At 38.6% G+C, this 15,830-nt stretch overlaps 1 protein-coding gene across 6 annotated transcripts in view; it reads left to right on the plus strand.

The window, feature by feature from the left end:
• Positions 1–15,378, plus strand: part of CDK13 (cyclin dependent kinase 13) — a 50,228-nt gene extending 34,850 nt beyond the window's left edge. The window contains exons 10-14 of one of the 6 annotated variants that reach the window (XM_075054275.1): positions 1,869–1,985; positions 2,940–3,071; positions 5,341–5,546; positions 8,584–9,144; positions 10,227–15,378. In XM_075054275.1, the coding sequence (XP_074910376.1) occupies positions 1,869–1,985; positions 2,940–3,071; positions 5,341–5,546; positions 8,584–9,144; positions 10,227–11,083 (1,873 nt within the window). In that variant the 3' untranslated portion in view covers positions 11,084–15,378. The remainder of the gene's footprint in view (positions 1–1,868; positions 1,986–2,939; positions 3,072–5,340; positions 5,547–8,583; positions 9,145–10,226) is intronic. The other 5 variants (XM_075054293.1, XM_075054299.1, XM_075054284.1 and 2 more) reach the window with 5 other exon arrangements.
• Positions 15,379–15,830: the final 452 nt, after the last annotated feature.

A 15,830-nucleotide genomic window follows, 5' to 3' on the forward strand; every position in this document is an offset into this window, starting at 1 on the left:
CTTGGAGCAAATCAAAATGAAAATGTGGACAATTATGACAAGTGGGATTTGGGAGGAGTAGGTACTTTGCATGCTACTGGCCTTGAGTTTTTGTTTCAAGCCTTCCACACAACGCACCTGGGCTTTATTATTTTTGTGGGAATATTTCTGTTCCCTTACAAACTGCCAGACACTTTATGGATGTAAAAATTCTGTTTCTTTCCTTATCTCAGTAAATCATAGAGTGATATGTATATAACTCAGTGGAACCAGAGCATCTTTTTTTTTCCCTTTATTCAGCAAACAAAAATTGCTCTTGATTCTGATATCATAATTGACCTCGTAAGTGAGGAGAGGTCCTCTTCCTAGAAACAAGGGGAAAAGAGGGTGAGTCCTACAGAACTTATAGAACCTGAACAGTAAATGGTCAACGTTATTTTAAAAATTAAATGAATAAAAAAATATTACAAAGTTATATATTGAGATGTTTTTCAAAAGAGATTAAACAGTAGCATGTTTCTGTGTAATGTGTTATTAGCTGGCCTGGAAAAATGAAGTTTTTAGGAGGTGTGAAGCATATCAGTGGTCATTCTCGGTGTGAGGAGAACTAAACTCCTGAGTTGGGAAGTTTTTGCTTTTGAGCACTAGATGGCATTGACGCATGTCACAGTGCAGTCATTTGAAGTTTTGTTTCTATTTGTGTTGTACCTCTGGGACAGCATGCTAAAATTTTGCAATTTCCTTCTCCTGCTGGAAGCTCCTCTTTGTAGCTCATTTTTCCTCTTCACAGATGCTATGCATTTTTGGCTGTTTAAATGTAATATATCATTTTTATCAACATCTTTACCACCATCATGTTAGAGTCAACAATTCTACATTTATCCTTTCTAACTTTAATGTTCAAAGGTAGAGCTGAAGTAAATTCTGATAGGAAAAGATAGATTTATTATTTTCTTTTCCTTCCTGAAAGTTGCATACCCCAACCAGCGTAAAGTCATATTGGTTTGCCTAGCATTCGGGGCGTAACTACTAGATCATTAGGTCTCTTACACCAACCATTTAAATCTAATAAATGGGAGGGGTGAACTAGGGAAATGTATTTGCAAAATGTCCTTTTATGACTGCCTGCATCAGAGTTTGAAACCTTGCATGTATGGTAAAATGCCTCTTTAGTTCTGCTCAGAAGTGTGGTGTTGGTCAATCTGTGCTTAGCCATCCTCGGCTGGACAAATTAGGTGGGGATGGAGGGAGAGGAATAAGACTATGGGCAACTCCATTTGTGGAGATAGATGAGGCTTGAGACATAAAACTCATAAGTGAAGTAAAAAATACACAGATTTTCTAGTGGTCAGATCTTGCTTCTGCCCTTAGGCCTTACTGAGATTTCCACCACCACTACCCACCCCCACACACACTCCCCCCTCTTATGTCTTCAGTGTCAACTAAGTTCTCAGTGAGGAGTGCTTTTTCAGCTAATCGGTGTCTCTTTCTTCACTGGCATTGGGAGCTAAGGACATAAAAGTTAATTAGTACTCTAAGCCTGGACTATCCATTTCTCCAAGTCAAATATCTGGACTACTGTCCAGACATAGTTGGCTAAGTTTTTCAAAATATTTGTGTGGAGGATGCCTGGGATAGGGTGAGGCAAGAAACAGTGGACTTCTTAAAGTAAGTTTAGTCTGTGCAGGGTGAATACCTTTTGTAGACAATTCACCATTATTTAGTGGTGTTGAGCATTGGACAGTAGAGAGACTTTTTAGCTAAAAGAACCTGAACTTTAAAATTAAAACATTATTTCTGTGTTCACTGTACATGCAAGAATAATATGACAGCTTTGCTCACTTGTGGTTTTGGCTCTCATATGCTTTTTTCCCTTTTTTTTGGTACAGCCGAATTTGCGGGAGTCCTTGTCCAGCAGTGTGGCCTGATGTTATAAAATTAGCTTATTTCAACACAATGAAACCAAAGAAGCAGTATCGTCGAAAACTGAGAGAAGAGTTTGCTTTGTAAGGATGAAGAATTAGTTTAGTCAACTATAATAGCATTAATCTTTCCTGGAGACTTTATGAACTTCACTATTTTCTGGAGAAGGAACATAGATTAAGTGTAAAGAAAAGTGGCTTTAGGTTCTTATCCTTCCCATGATACCCACAGAGCTTGTATTAACCGTTATTTAATAGGAGCTTCAAGAAGAGGGAAGGTGGCCCTAAATTTCAGCCACCTGTCAGATTTCACCTAAGGAAACATTTGTTTTCCATGATTGGTACACCTGCTTGTTGTCCCTGTCCAAAAAACAGCTCAGAGTGCTTAATTGGTTTTTATTAGGACAACTGGCTACAGCTAAATATGTAGTCTGGTTAACATTACAGTCTTTTGAGTCATAAATTCATTCAACACAGAGGAGTTATCTGAACCATGTATTTTAAAGTACTACCGTTACACTAGTTTTGTGCAAATATCACACATGAAAGTTATGGAAAACAGTTGTAAGCTTATTTTAAAGGGTTTGTTCCCCTCCTTCAGTTACTGTGGGTTTCAGGAGAAATGTATCATCCTGTTTGTACCAAAGAGACCTATATCTTTAAAGCAATAGAACTATTGTCTGTGGACCAATCAAAACTGCAACTCCTTGGGTGCCAAATTCCAAAGTGTAAAGTAACAGTATAGTCTTGGCTTAAAAATGTGGTTTGGGTTTTTTTGTAAGGACAATGTTTCAAGCAATTAAACTACACAAAGGAAAGAAAGCTTGGGTTATATGCTTGCACGAGTAATAAAAGGTGAAGTTTATGTCTGCCTCTTACTACCAAGCTCAAGTTGTGAGTGGGTTTTGTTAGGACATAAGTTAACTGAGGACTTAATGATCAGTTATTTTGGAAAGGATGTGTTTATTAAAATTTTGCACAGAAGTGTGTGATTCAAAATAAAAATGTGATGTTTTTCTCCATTTTGCTCTTTTGTAGCATCCCACCAGCTGCATTAGATTTATTCGATTATATGCTTGCTCTGGATCCCAGCAAGCGCTGCACAGCTGAACAAGCTCTTCAGTGCGAGTTTCTGCGAGATGTGGAACCATCTAAAATGCCTCCTCCAGAGTAAGTAATTTCCTTTGGTAATGATCCTTATCTCTATGAAATGTTAACATGCACTGATTTCATTAAGCTTATTGTGTTTCAGTTAAAGTGGATGGTGGCAGAACAAAAATGTTGATACGTACAGTTGTTTAATGGTGATTCTGCACTAAAATGGTTGTGCAGCTGAGTGACTCTTATACCATGATAGCAGTGACTGTGAGGATCTGAGAACTGTTCATTTGTTATTCCTAGTACTAGTTACTGAGTTAGTACCTTTAAAAAAATACTTATATGAATGTTTCTAATGTAAAAAACCCCCATCATTTCCCTTTTATCTCTGTTTATCAGTGTCTACTTTTTCCAAGGGCTTTGAGGTCCTCCATGAATCTGAATTGCCGCCTTTGATGGTAGAATGACACTGGGTATAGAATTCTGCAAAGGTACCTGAGAGTTAAAGTGAAATACCATAAATCCAAAGGGCCAAATGAGATTCTTGATTTTACACCAAGGAGAAGTGAAATACTTTGTGCAGGGTTTTTCCAGTCAGTTTCTCTGAGAGGAAATGTATTGCAATGTCCAGTAGGGTTTTAGCAGTGACTTATTTGTACTGATTAAAATGACAACTCATATTGGAACAGGCCCTGAGGAAAGCAATGAAAAGGTATTACAGAATCTGCAGGTTTCATTCTTCTCTCAAGTTAGCTGTCACAATATAGAACATTTATTATTGTTTGAGTAAATTGTACCTTCAAGGCAGCCTGTACAGACTTCTTTTTAATTCATTACTAACTGGTAAAAATGTTTGAGTTTTATCTAAGAACTTTATTTAAAATCTTTTGAGACTTACCTGTTACATACACACGGTTGTTACTAATGCTCCTGATGCATAAGGCTAAGAGGTTTCACTGCCTGAATATGACTATATATATCACTGTCTGAATATCAGTAATCAGCAATTTTAGGCTGTTCACTAAAATCTCAGAACCACTTGTACAGCATGTTGCTTATATGCATTTTAAAGTAAGTGAATGGGAAGAAATTTGGTTTTCTTCAGGAGCTTGGTAACGCATCCATTCTAGAAGCTGATATATGGAAATTCAAAACAAACTAGGCCTTGGGGTCCTTTTAGAAATTAAGAGGAACCGCACTCACTTCTGACAGAGCTTGCACAGGAAAGTGTTGACTGTTCTCATGAAAGACTAAAGTTCTGCTTTGGGAAGAAACAGCTGTTCGTTCAAAGAAAGTGACAGTGCTGATTGCAAGGACTGTAGGGTACTTCTCGCAATGAGTTCTTGCTTGCTTCCAGTTGTTTCTGACTAAATACTTGGCAGGTCTTTGACCTGGTATGTGAAGGAACAGAATAAAGGAAGCAGTTGTCATAATTGCCTTTCCAGTGGTTCTTGTCATCTGTCACCTAATTTTTCCATGTTCCTGGGTGAGGGAACCACTCAGTTATTAATATGTAATAGGAAAACAGAAGGCACTATTTTTACTGCGTGTCTCAGTATTTCCATTATCTATGGGATGAGTCTGTGTTCCTCAGGAAATCAGAATTGGGATGCCTGCAGGGAACAGTAATGGAAGGACAGAACTGGTGGCAGATGACTTCCTTAGGAGACTTTTTGCCTCTGCTTTTATCTGTCTTAAATATGCTTTGTTCTTCCTAGTATCCTAACTTTGCTAGTGTCAAGTGCTATTTATTCCTCCAACTTTTTTTTTTCCCTCATACTTTCTTCATTGTCTGTTCTGTACAACTATAAACACTAGATAGCCATGTCTGTTACTGTGGACAAATATTTGAACTCATGAGGCAGTAGTACTTTTACAAGTGGACAAAAGGAATTGGTCACCCAGACCCTGAAAAAAACCACTTTTGTATCAATAATAACTCTGTTATCTGTTACTCTGCAAATTCTGTTCTATAGCAGGTGTGCGGCATTAACTTTGAAGTCTTGAATTACACAAGTAATTAGGCTTTTCATAAGTATGAATGCAAGAAAGTAACATGATGCTCATTTTAAGATATATGTTCCCCTTTTCTGCCAGAGGGGCCTGTGCTTCTGAAATAGGCAATCAATGAAGAGATTTCAGCCAGAAAAAGCAGATCTGAGATTTTGCTGGCTTTGAGTGTTTTCTGATGTATTTCTGAGTTCCAGTACGTTCATCTTTCAGAAGTTACGTTATGTACAATTTGAGCATTTATTTTACCAACATGGTTTAAAAAAACCCAAACATTTTATAAAAAATCAATTATGGGATAAAACTGATTATCTCTAATCATTCTTTGCAGCCTTCCTTTGTGGCAGGATTGCCATGAGCTGTGGAGTAAGAAACGTAGAAGACAGAAGCAGATGGGCATGACTGATGACTCAACAGCAACTAAAGTCCCTAGGAAGGATCTGTCTCTAGGCATGGATGAGAGCAGAACCAACACCCCACAAGGCATGCAAACTTCTTCCCAACTCAAAACTCAGGGCAACTCTAGTGTAGCACTTGGTCAGTAATATTTTCGGTTCTTATAATTACCTTCTACTTGGATTGCACCTCTAGAAATTTTAGATGTTGTTTTCAGAATACTGACATCTCCTGGATTCTTGAGGGAGGAACAGTATTGTAAGTTAAATCTTTGTTACAAAAGATTTACCCTTGCTTCTGGAAACTAGGTGTTCCTTTTAATTTTTACTTATTTTTTTCAATCTAGTCAGAGCAACTAACTTGCTCTGTATTTTGAGGGGATTTTATCTTTTGCTCATTTATAATTCTTCTGTAATCCCACAAGCCAGCTGCTGCTCTAAGTTCCTCACAATCTCCATAGGTTGGAGGAGCTTTACTGGTATTGATAAGCTGAATCAGAAGGCAGATTTTAGAACAATCGTAATTTCAAATGAAACAGACTCCCTCTGCATGTTATGTTAGTCTTCAGATTTGCAAGTTGTTGGGGCTGAACCAAGTTGTTAAAAAAAAAATTTAAAAAAAACCACCACAACAACAACAACAACAAAAACCAACAACAACAACAAAAAAAGATCCCCCCCAAAACCTGGTATAACAAGAATTAGCTGCCTCTGTAGATTGCACAGCCATTAATTCTGAAACTTAACCAAAGTATCTTGCTTGGAGACCAATTTTATGAATAGAATACAAAGTGTAAAGTAATGGTTTCCTGTGTGGACACCGTTTGAGATACTAAGCAGTTCGGTGATAGTTCCCTCATAATATGTAGAAATATACAAGTAACAATACCAAATGGATATGTGATAAGTTTAATTTAGACCATTTTTGATTGTGCAAAGTGACTATAAATCCTATGGCACTGATACAGGAGTTCAGCTGAAGAAAAACAGTAAATGCATTCACAGGGCCTGAAAATTCATTAATACCAACCATCTTGAATCAACTCTTCATTTAACAATAGAGCAGAGCTCCAAATACTCTGTGCAAAGAGATATATATATATATATTTATATATATATAAAATAGTTCTTTTGGTCATATTTTATTGCAATTTATTACCTCTTGCTCCTGTTCATCCTGTTTCTCACTATAAGCCAGCTGTGAGCTTCTGCCACTCCGTATGTTTAGGCTGAAGTTTTGGCAGCATTTTCAAGCATGACCTCCTGTAGCCCTTAAAATTTTTTCCCCCGCACCTGAAAACTGTTATAGAAGTTTGAAGAGTCCAAAGGGTAGTAGTTATTTTCTTTGTGTTTTTATAACAAGTAGCCCAATAAGACACTATTATGTTTATTAGTCATTAATACTAACCATGCAAAATAAAGTAAAGAAATAGAGAAGGAATCATTCAGACCTATATTGCTGTTTGCCCATATGTACAGACAAAAATATATTTAGGTAGAAAAGACAACAATTTAATTTTCAGTGGAGCTTAGACAGTTCAGCACAGAGGTGTTTTCTGTATTAAGCAAAACACTTCCGGAAGCCATAATGCACCTTATCATCAATAAGGCACCCTAAAGAACTCCATGTACAAATGCATGCTTTAAACAAAACTGGTGCATTTGTTTCTGAACACCCCAAAAGAAGAGGTTAAAAACACCTTGGATCAATTGCTAACGCTCTGATTCATGAATGGGACCCCCGGTTGTTGCATCTTAAAATTTAACAGGAGCCATGTAAAGCTCAGTAATTCTATTCTGGTAAAAACTGCCAGATTTCCCAGAATACAGTTTGCTCTTTGAATGGACTTAAAAGTAACCAAAGAGTATGGAATAGGTAGATTAGTTTCACTGTTTGGCATTTTTCTGCTGAATTTTCACTGAGAGTCTGAGAGAAGTTTGAGTGTTGAATATACCATTCTCAGATGTTACAAAATCAACTGTTAAGTATGACATCCCAGTGAGAACCAGCAGTACAAGGCATTAGAAATGATGGTTTTTTTCTGTATTGCCAAATAAAAGGTGGTTTTATTTTATATTTCTATAAATATATAAAGTCATTGATGTCCCTGGATCCTGCCTGAGTAGGTTCCAAGTGCTTGTATCCTGGTGTGCATACACAAGTAGGTTAGTGGGTTGTGGGTTTTGCAGCACTTTGAAGCTGTGCTGCTCTTAGTCTTGCAAGGCAAATACTTAATATTTTTGTGTGTGTGACCATTTTTTCAGGCATGACTTTAAATCTGCTGTGAATTAATATATTGATGAATTAGCAGAACAGCAGGGATAGAAGAGGAAAGAATGTGTCCGTGTTGATCTGATAAAAAATTCAGGGCTCTGCCAGCACAGTCACACACAGTAATTTTTTAATTTTTGACTACTTTCTTCTCTAAGTCATCTACTCATAGGGCATGTTGAAATCCATGCTGCTTCACTTCTTTCAAAATAAACTACCACAATGGGTGTTTGAAACTAAGAAACTACTTCGATATTCTGACTTCCTTATTCATATTCCTCTGCATCATCATAATCTCCTCTTACTTGTGGCAAACTCCATTTCATTGAAGAAATTGTATATCATCACAAACCTGTATTTTCCTGCTACTCAGTGATTTACTTCTTGTCCTTCAAACTCAGCCCGTGCTTTTGCATTTATACCACTAGCTTCTGGGACACCTAGAGCCTGGTCACTTGAGCAGGTGTTAGAATCCAGATGCTGAATTAGAATGGGCCAGAATATGACTAGAAATGCATTTTGCAGATGGCCACTTTTTAACAGAGGGATGTGATATGTCAAAGATAGGAAACTTTGCGGGGATTGTAAATCTTACAGCTGCCTAAAGCAGGTGGCCTTAAGCCCCAGCTTAGTTGTACTGTGGAAAATTGAGCTCCAGCTTGATGTTTCTCATCTGTCCAAGTGCATGTGCGCAGCCCTTGGAAGTCACTTTCTTTATATTCGATCTTACAATTCCATTTCCTATAGATGCTCCCCCAAAGGCAGTTAATACGTAAAAGCATTCCATTTCTATGTTGTCCAAACCCATGCTTTGCCGGTTGTCAGCCATGCTAGATGAGTCTTACTTTTGAGTTTCTGAAATATGTGAGTTCTAAATAATACTTAAAAACACCTTTTTTGTCTTTAGCAAAAACAAGCACTGGACAGCAGTTAAACCAGAATGAAGTGGCAATCCTGCTAAACCTGCTACAGTCTAAAACAAGTGTTAGTTTGGCACAGTTTGCTCAAGTGTTGAATATTAAGGTAAACCCAGAGACTCAGCAGCAACTAAATAAAATAAATCTTCCTGCTGGAATTTTGTCAGCAGGTGAAAAACAGTCAGAACAGCAGCAGCAGCCGCCGCCGCCTCCTCCACCACCGCTGGAACAGGAGTCCCTAAAACAGCCGATGGTCACGCAGCCTCCTGTACCACCTGCTCAGCTGAGTCAGCCTAAAGTTGAGACTGATGCTGCCCAGGCAGCTGTACAGAGTGCATTTGCTGTTCTGTTGTCTCAGTTAATAAAGGCTCAGCAAACAAAACAAAAAGATTTTGTGTTGGAGGAGAAGGAAAATGGATCAGGAAATGAAATGTCATTACAACTCAGGCAGCCTCCAGAGCCCACCACTCCTGTGTCTGTCAGCCGGGACGACGTGGAATCTCCAGCACCCGGCTACCCGCATCTGATCAAGTCATTATATACGTCTGCAGGTACTGAAGGTCTTTGTGCCTTGAGCAGTGGAGATGTAATAGTTTGGGGATAAAGAGTTAACATGTAATGATATGAGTCTGTGTGAGTATAGGAGAGATTATTAAATTGATTTTGTTATGTTTTACGTCTGGATCATAGAATTTGTGTCTTACTGTAACAGGTGCCATGCAGACAGAGCAAAAGATGTTCCCCACTCTAAGAGGTATACAAGTGCCGGTAGTATTTCTGATGAAGCAGTTACATTGATCATTATTCTGAGGGTTTAGGGTTTTCTTAGTGGTGTTTTTGGTGAAGACAGTCTTCTCTAGCAAATTCATAGATGGAGTTTGCCAATTTTGATTGTGTGTTTAGGTAAAGCCTATTTTGGGGGAGAGGGTATTTTATTTTTTGTTTTAATGCTGACTAGAGCAATTTTAGTGTCAAATTCTGTAACTGGTTACCCATAACTGTCACTAATGCACATGGTTGAAGGTTTTCATTTGGGTATAGTAGTGGCTTCCTTGGTCTTCTCGAAGTTTAGAGGTCTGTTGTTGATCTTCTTGCATTGCTATTTCAGTTTTATTGTATGGTGGTTTATGTATTGCTCTGTGGTGTTTGCAGCTGTTGAAAGAAATACTCTGAAGTGGTTTGGGGATGTTTTTGAGGGTTTTTTTGGTGGTGTTTTTTTGTTCATGTTTTTTTTTAACCTTAAGTTTTGCTCTTCCTTGATAGGGTGGCCTTTTGTCCCTCAAGACTTTTATCCCTGTTTGCAAATCTTTTCTGATCCCTCTTTGAATTTTCTTGTGTTTGTGTGTTGCTTGAGTTTTGTTTTGGGCTTTTTTTTTTTAAGGAACTTGTACCGTTTTTTCTTTAACTGCTTGCCTGGTGATCTTACTTTGAGGAGAAACCTCCATCACCTTTCTGAGGCAAATGAGCTGTTGTCTTCTCCAAAATAGTCTGTCCAACTAGCAATACATTTAACTAATAACTTAATGAGAATTGAAGTAACAAACCTCTGTATTGTTCCAGGAAAGAGTCCTTTCCTTTCTGGTATTGTTATTGTATATGTTTATTCCAAAGCTTTTCTTTTTCATCTGCTTAGGTCAAGAGGATTTGGTTAGGCAGTCTGAGATGAGGCTTCTAAACCGAACACCCGAAGAAGAACGCCCTCGGATCTTGCCTCCAGACCAGCGTCCTCCAGAGCCACCAGAGCCTCCACCTCTCACTGATGAAGACCTTGATTATCGGACAGAGAACCAGCATTTGCCTATAACTAACTCTTCAGGAACAGATCCTCACGCAGGAGTGAAAGCAGCTCTTCTGCAGCTGCTTGCTCAGCATCAAGCTCAGGCGACAACGGAGGAGCCAGTACAAACAAGCGTGGATTATCAGGCTAGAGACTCCTACGTAACAGGCCCAGACTACAAGGATAACTTTGGATCATCTTCCTTCTCATCTGCCCATTATGGCAGTAGCGATGGAATAGGAAGTGGATCATCAGGAGCATTAGAAAGGAGGAGCTTCCTTGGAAACTCAGATATTCAGTCTTTGGATAACTACAGTACTGCTTCATCTCACTCTGGTGCTGCCCCTCCTCCATCAGCCTTTTCAGAATCCTTTCCCAGCTCAGTAACTGGTTACGGAGACATTTACCTCAATACTGGCCCTATGCTATTTAGTGGAGATAAAGACCATAGGTTTGAATACAGCCACGGCCCGATCCAGGTTCTGGGGAGCAGCGGTGACACTTCTGCAGGGCCAGAGAGTACGCACTCTTTGCCCACAAAGATGCACAACTATAGCTATGGAAGTAACTTACAGGAAAATCCCAGTGGCATCAGCCACATGCATGGACAGACTTGGACTTCTCCTGCCCAAGGACCTGGCTATTCCCAAGGATACAGGGGACACATTAGCACATCTGCAGTGAGAGGGCGAGGCAGAGGATTACCATATTGAGTATCTGTTTTTCCTCAGGCACATCATTTTTACCTGGAAAAACTTTTTTTTTTTCCTAGCTGCAGTTTAAAGCAGCAGTTCAACAGACTTGAAAAATGTTAATTCAACAGCTTTATTTTTATGTGGAAAAGGGTCTTGCATACAGTAGGAAAAATTAAAAATGCTTAAAACTCATGCTGTCTGAAAACTAGATAAATTGATTGTACATGTTCACAAACTCTAGTTCTGAATTTTATTTTGTATTTTGGCAGTTTTAAGTGGATGCTAAATTTAGGGACATCAGCTTTTTATGGCACTCTTTCAGATCTTCTGAACTATGCACATTTGTGCTTTTTTTTGTAAGTTTGGACCAACTTTTATGTAAAAAAAAATAATTTTACAACAATCAAAGCAGGGCACTGATTTATTTGGTATTTTTCTTTTTACAGAACTACCTTTAGTCAAAGGTCACTGTCAGTCTTTGCACTGCTTTCAGTGTTATTGTGGAAGGTGTACTTTGTGCTCATTTCAGATAATAAAACACAACCTTTCTCTTGATGCAAAATTTTATAAATATTTGGTCAATGTTATTTTTTTTTCTTTCAAGAAAAAAAAAAAAAAAAGGATGTTCTGGTAAAATGTTCTCTCCATCTCCCAGGCTTGTTTATATAAAAACTGTTTTACTTGAATGGTAAGTGCCTTAACATGTAAGCTTAAGGTCTGCAAAAATTTGGAAGTACTTTATAGATCAACATGAAAATACCTAAACCTAGGTAGTTAACATGAAAATTCAGATAATAGTAGGCAACTCAAATAGGTCATAACCTTGTGCTGTTTACTTCAGGTGGGCCAGTTATTTAGAGACCTAATCTTGAAGAAATCATAATTTCCCAATTGAATTTCATGAGAAATGTTGAAAGTGCTGAGAAGAATGAAGAGTGTAGTTTTTCCTCAGCTCCCTCTTGGAGTTGTAGTGTTTTAGTTCCTCTGCCAAATAAACTATACCTTATATGTCCTTACCAAGTGATGAAATAGGGTTTTTTTTCTCTTAAATGTCAACAGCAGTAATGACTTGACTTTGTGTGAAAAGATGACGCTGTCGTCTTTTGACCACAAATACTGCATTATAGGAAGTAACCAAAGGAAGAATGACCAGTATTTAAACCACAGCAAATGTTTGACACTAGTTCTAATTCTCTGTAAACTTATGATTGTGCCAATTAATCGATTTTATATCTGCTATTCCACAGAATATTTTAATATTGGAATCGAGTCTCTCTGAACAACTGATAAAATGACTGTAGTTAAAACTCTTACCAAGAGCCACTCCTCATATTAATTACAATTTCCAGCATGTTTTTTTTTTCCTTTGACAACAAGTGGTCTCTCTCCTGCAGAGAGGAGGTATGGTTATATTTTGCATGTACGTAAAAGAATGTTTTAAAGCCCATATTGGAAACAATTTTCCAACTGATTATCCAGTTGACGAATCGGTACTTTATGTAACTGAGTGTTTAATTATTACTTTTTAAAAAGTAAAATTTCTACTTACACTATTACAAACGTAGTCTTGTCAGTGACTTTTTGGATTTTCAGAATAGAAGCCAAAGTTGTTGGTGTTTTGTTTTGGTTTAGTTGAAAATCCTGGTTCGTATATGGCTAACTATCACACTGTAGAGCATGGAGAAACTCACTTCGCTATCTGTGTAGCGTTTGAGGATCTGGCAAATGAGAAATGGAGAGAGTCATGCTGCTTACGATGTCCCTGTAAGTCTGGCAGTTGCCTTCACTACACACAGAAAATCCAGCGATCTGAAAATAAAAGCGGCCTGGTCAGAAACAAATACTCACGACCTGAATAGCCTGTGCTTAAGAAAAACAAAAGCTTCATTTGTGAATGACAGTGCATTGGATAGTTTTCCTTGAGTAAGGACACCCCCATAGCATTTTTCTGCTAGTACAATTTTAAAGGCAAAATCATTAGTGTCATTTAGATATGGACAGTGTCAGCTAAGGCTTTTTGTTTACTACTCTTTAAAAAACAATCCCACAGTGATACACACAGATTGCTTTTTTCAGAATCAAGCAAAAGACTTTCAAAGCTTTTAAGCAGTTGCTTTCACTAAAAATGTGCAGTCTGGTGTTACTTTCCTGCACTTCAAATGTAACTGCAGGTGATAGTTGGCTAAAAAGAGCAGGTAAGTTCAAATGGAAGGTAGATCTCAGCAGACTAAATGATTTGACTTCCAATACAAAAATGCAAGGAAGACATTGTGTCTCCTACTGCTTCCCTTTTGGAGGTAAATTTTCAAGTCATTTAGTTCACCTCGTTTAATGCAGAGAAGTCAGTCCCCTCTGCATGTGTAAATGACAGTGCAGTTTCCTTACGGGCTGTCAGTACTCTGATGTTGCATCATTCCGCCGAAATGGATTTCAGTCTTCGGCCGTGAAAAAAAACAACCCCAAAACAGCACGAGTAATCCTGACTATGAGGAGAGAGAGAAGGAGATGCAATAGACAGTTGACTTCCAGATGAATCAGAAACAAAACTCTGGCACGCTGTGGCAGATGCGTACTGCACAATGACTTTTCCCCAAATTCAGTTTAAGCCTGTGACTTTGAACACTATATTTGCCTGAGACAACAGCGTTGGGATAATTTGGAGGGAAAGGTAACATTTCCATATATGGTAACTCTGAAGAGGTTACCTTCTCTGCAACCCAGGGGATCTTCTTGGCTCTTTTGCTGACAGCCTTTCCTCCTGGGCAGGTAGAGGCTGCACATGGGCTGCATGTGGGTAAGGAGCTCTGCCCTCCCTCCGCAGTGCAGCCCTTGGGGTGCATGGCAGGAGAATTTCTCCCTGTGGCCACACACCCCTGGCCCCAGAGTTGCCCCTGGGCAGGTTAGCAGCCAGGGAACTGGCTAGATCTAAGGACTGAAGGTCCATGTTCATTTGCACCTGACCTGTGTGTTATCTATTGAAATTTCTTCTGAATTAAATCACATGACAAGGTGCTTATGTCAGTTCAGAATTTTACCCTTTTGAACAAATTTCACTTGGCAGAGTGAGTGTGTGCTAGTTTGGCATTTTACATCATGTGGCTCTTGCATTTTTGATGCAGTAGTAGACATTCTGAAAACCTCATTATTTTTCTGTGGAGCTGTGGCTTTTGTTACTCCCCCGCCCCCCCCCCCCCCCCCCGCCCCTATTCCTTTGGGTTTACATTTTCTGTGCTGCAATTCCAAAGTGTGCTACAGAGACCTGGACACTACATCGAAAAGTAAGTGTTGTGTGTTTGTATTTCTAAATAAACATAGCAAAATACTGTAATCATGGACTATCAAGTAGCAAGTACTTCATTATTTATATTAAGTGGTCTTTAGCCATACCAAGAGGAAGAAAGCGAGCACGACTGGACTTTTATGACCATGACTTAAAACGCTTAGACTATTACAATACTTAAAATCAGCCAAAAGAAAAGGAAACGGCTTTTATCATGGATCGCTGGTTGTTGTTGTTATCTTGAACAGAGGAGCAGTGTTAGGGAAGAGGTGTAAAAATACATGTATCCTTAAATGTTAATATAATTTCTTGGAAAAATAATTTTAAAATGTCAAACTTTATATTTTCTTATGTTTCCATCAAACATGGTCCATGTTAAATTTTCTCCATACCATGGTAGTGTAAGGTGCTTTCTAGAAGCAGAGGCGGTAAGTGCTGTAATGTTTTGAGTGCTCTTCTCCTTTTGCTTGGTGCAGGAGGCAGTTTCCGTTTTGGTGAAGTTTACAGTTGGATGAGTTTAATAGATAATTGTAAGGTAAAGACTGAAGTAACATAGGATACCTCTTGTCTGTGGGCAAATTAGATCTCAGACCATGAGTTCTGTTTCCAAGAGAGAAAAATCTCAGATGTATTTCTTGCATTCTTCTTTTTGTTAATAAAACACGCAAGTGTTTTACATACATTTCTCCAGTCTATTCTGTTACAGTTTTTTACATAAGGAAATTTTGGCTATTTCCCTTCTTGATAGTTTTGGGATGTTCTATATATGCGGAAGTGTGTCATGAAATAAGGAATCACCAGAAAACTGATTTGGATTCTGTATTTAAAGATGAAATGACCTTGGGTTGACTTAAAATCGAACTAACTTTTGCTTATCAGGGTGAAGAATACTTTATTGCAGGAGTTATTTCAAGACAACCTAATTTAAGATAATTAAACTGTTATGCTTCAGCCTGCTTACTCTTTGTTATTTTAAGCCATTTGTATATAAAATGTATTGTGCGGCCTGTAAATAAAATACATGAAAACTTGAAGCCTTTCATTGTTTTCCCTCTTCAGTTGTCAAACAGCATTTCAAGAGAACATTGGGTTAAACTGAGGTGGGTTTTTTAGTGTCCAAATTAATATAATTTTCAGTGTGTTAAATTTCTGCAAGTTATTAAAAAAAATCTGCTGCTGCGGTACTTTTTCAAAGGCAAACCGCAGCGACTGACAGTACGAGCGCTCGTTGCCAGAGCGGGGCTCCTGGTTAATGCAGGAGCCGAGGCGCAGCCAGCGAGCGCTGACGGTGCAGCAGAAGCCGGTGGCGTGCTGGGACGCGGTTAGGGGAAGCGGGCGCTTCCCGTGGTGAGAAGATGCTGCTGTTGCCAGCACCTCTTGCGTGAGCTTTTCGGGACGGTGGGCTAGTGTAATGTGACATTTTTTTCTTAGCGTGTCCAAGCAGAGGTGTCGTTAATATTCCCCACTGCTGTCTCTTTAAAGAGG

This window comes from Buteo buteo, chromosome 2, assembly GCF_964188355.1.
Source record: "Buteo buteo chromosome 2, bButBut1.hap1.1, whole genome shotgun sequence".
Taxonomy (NCBI): Eukaryota; Metazoa; Chordata; class Aves; order Accipitriformes; family Accipitridae; genus Buteo; species Buteo buteo.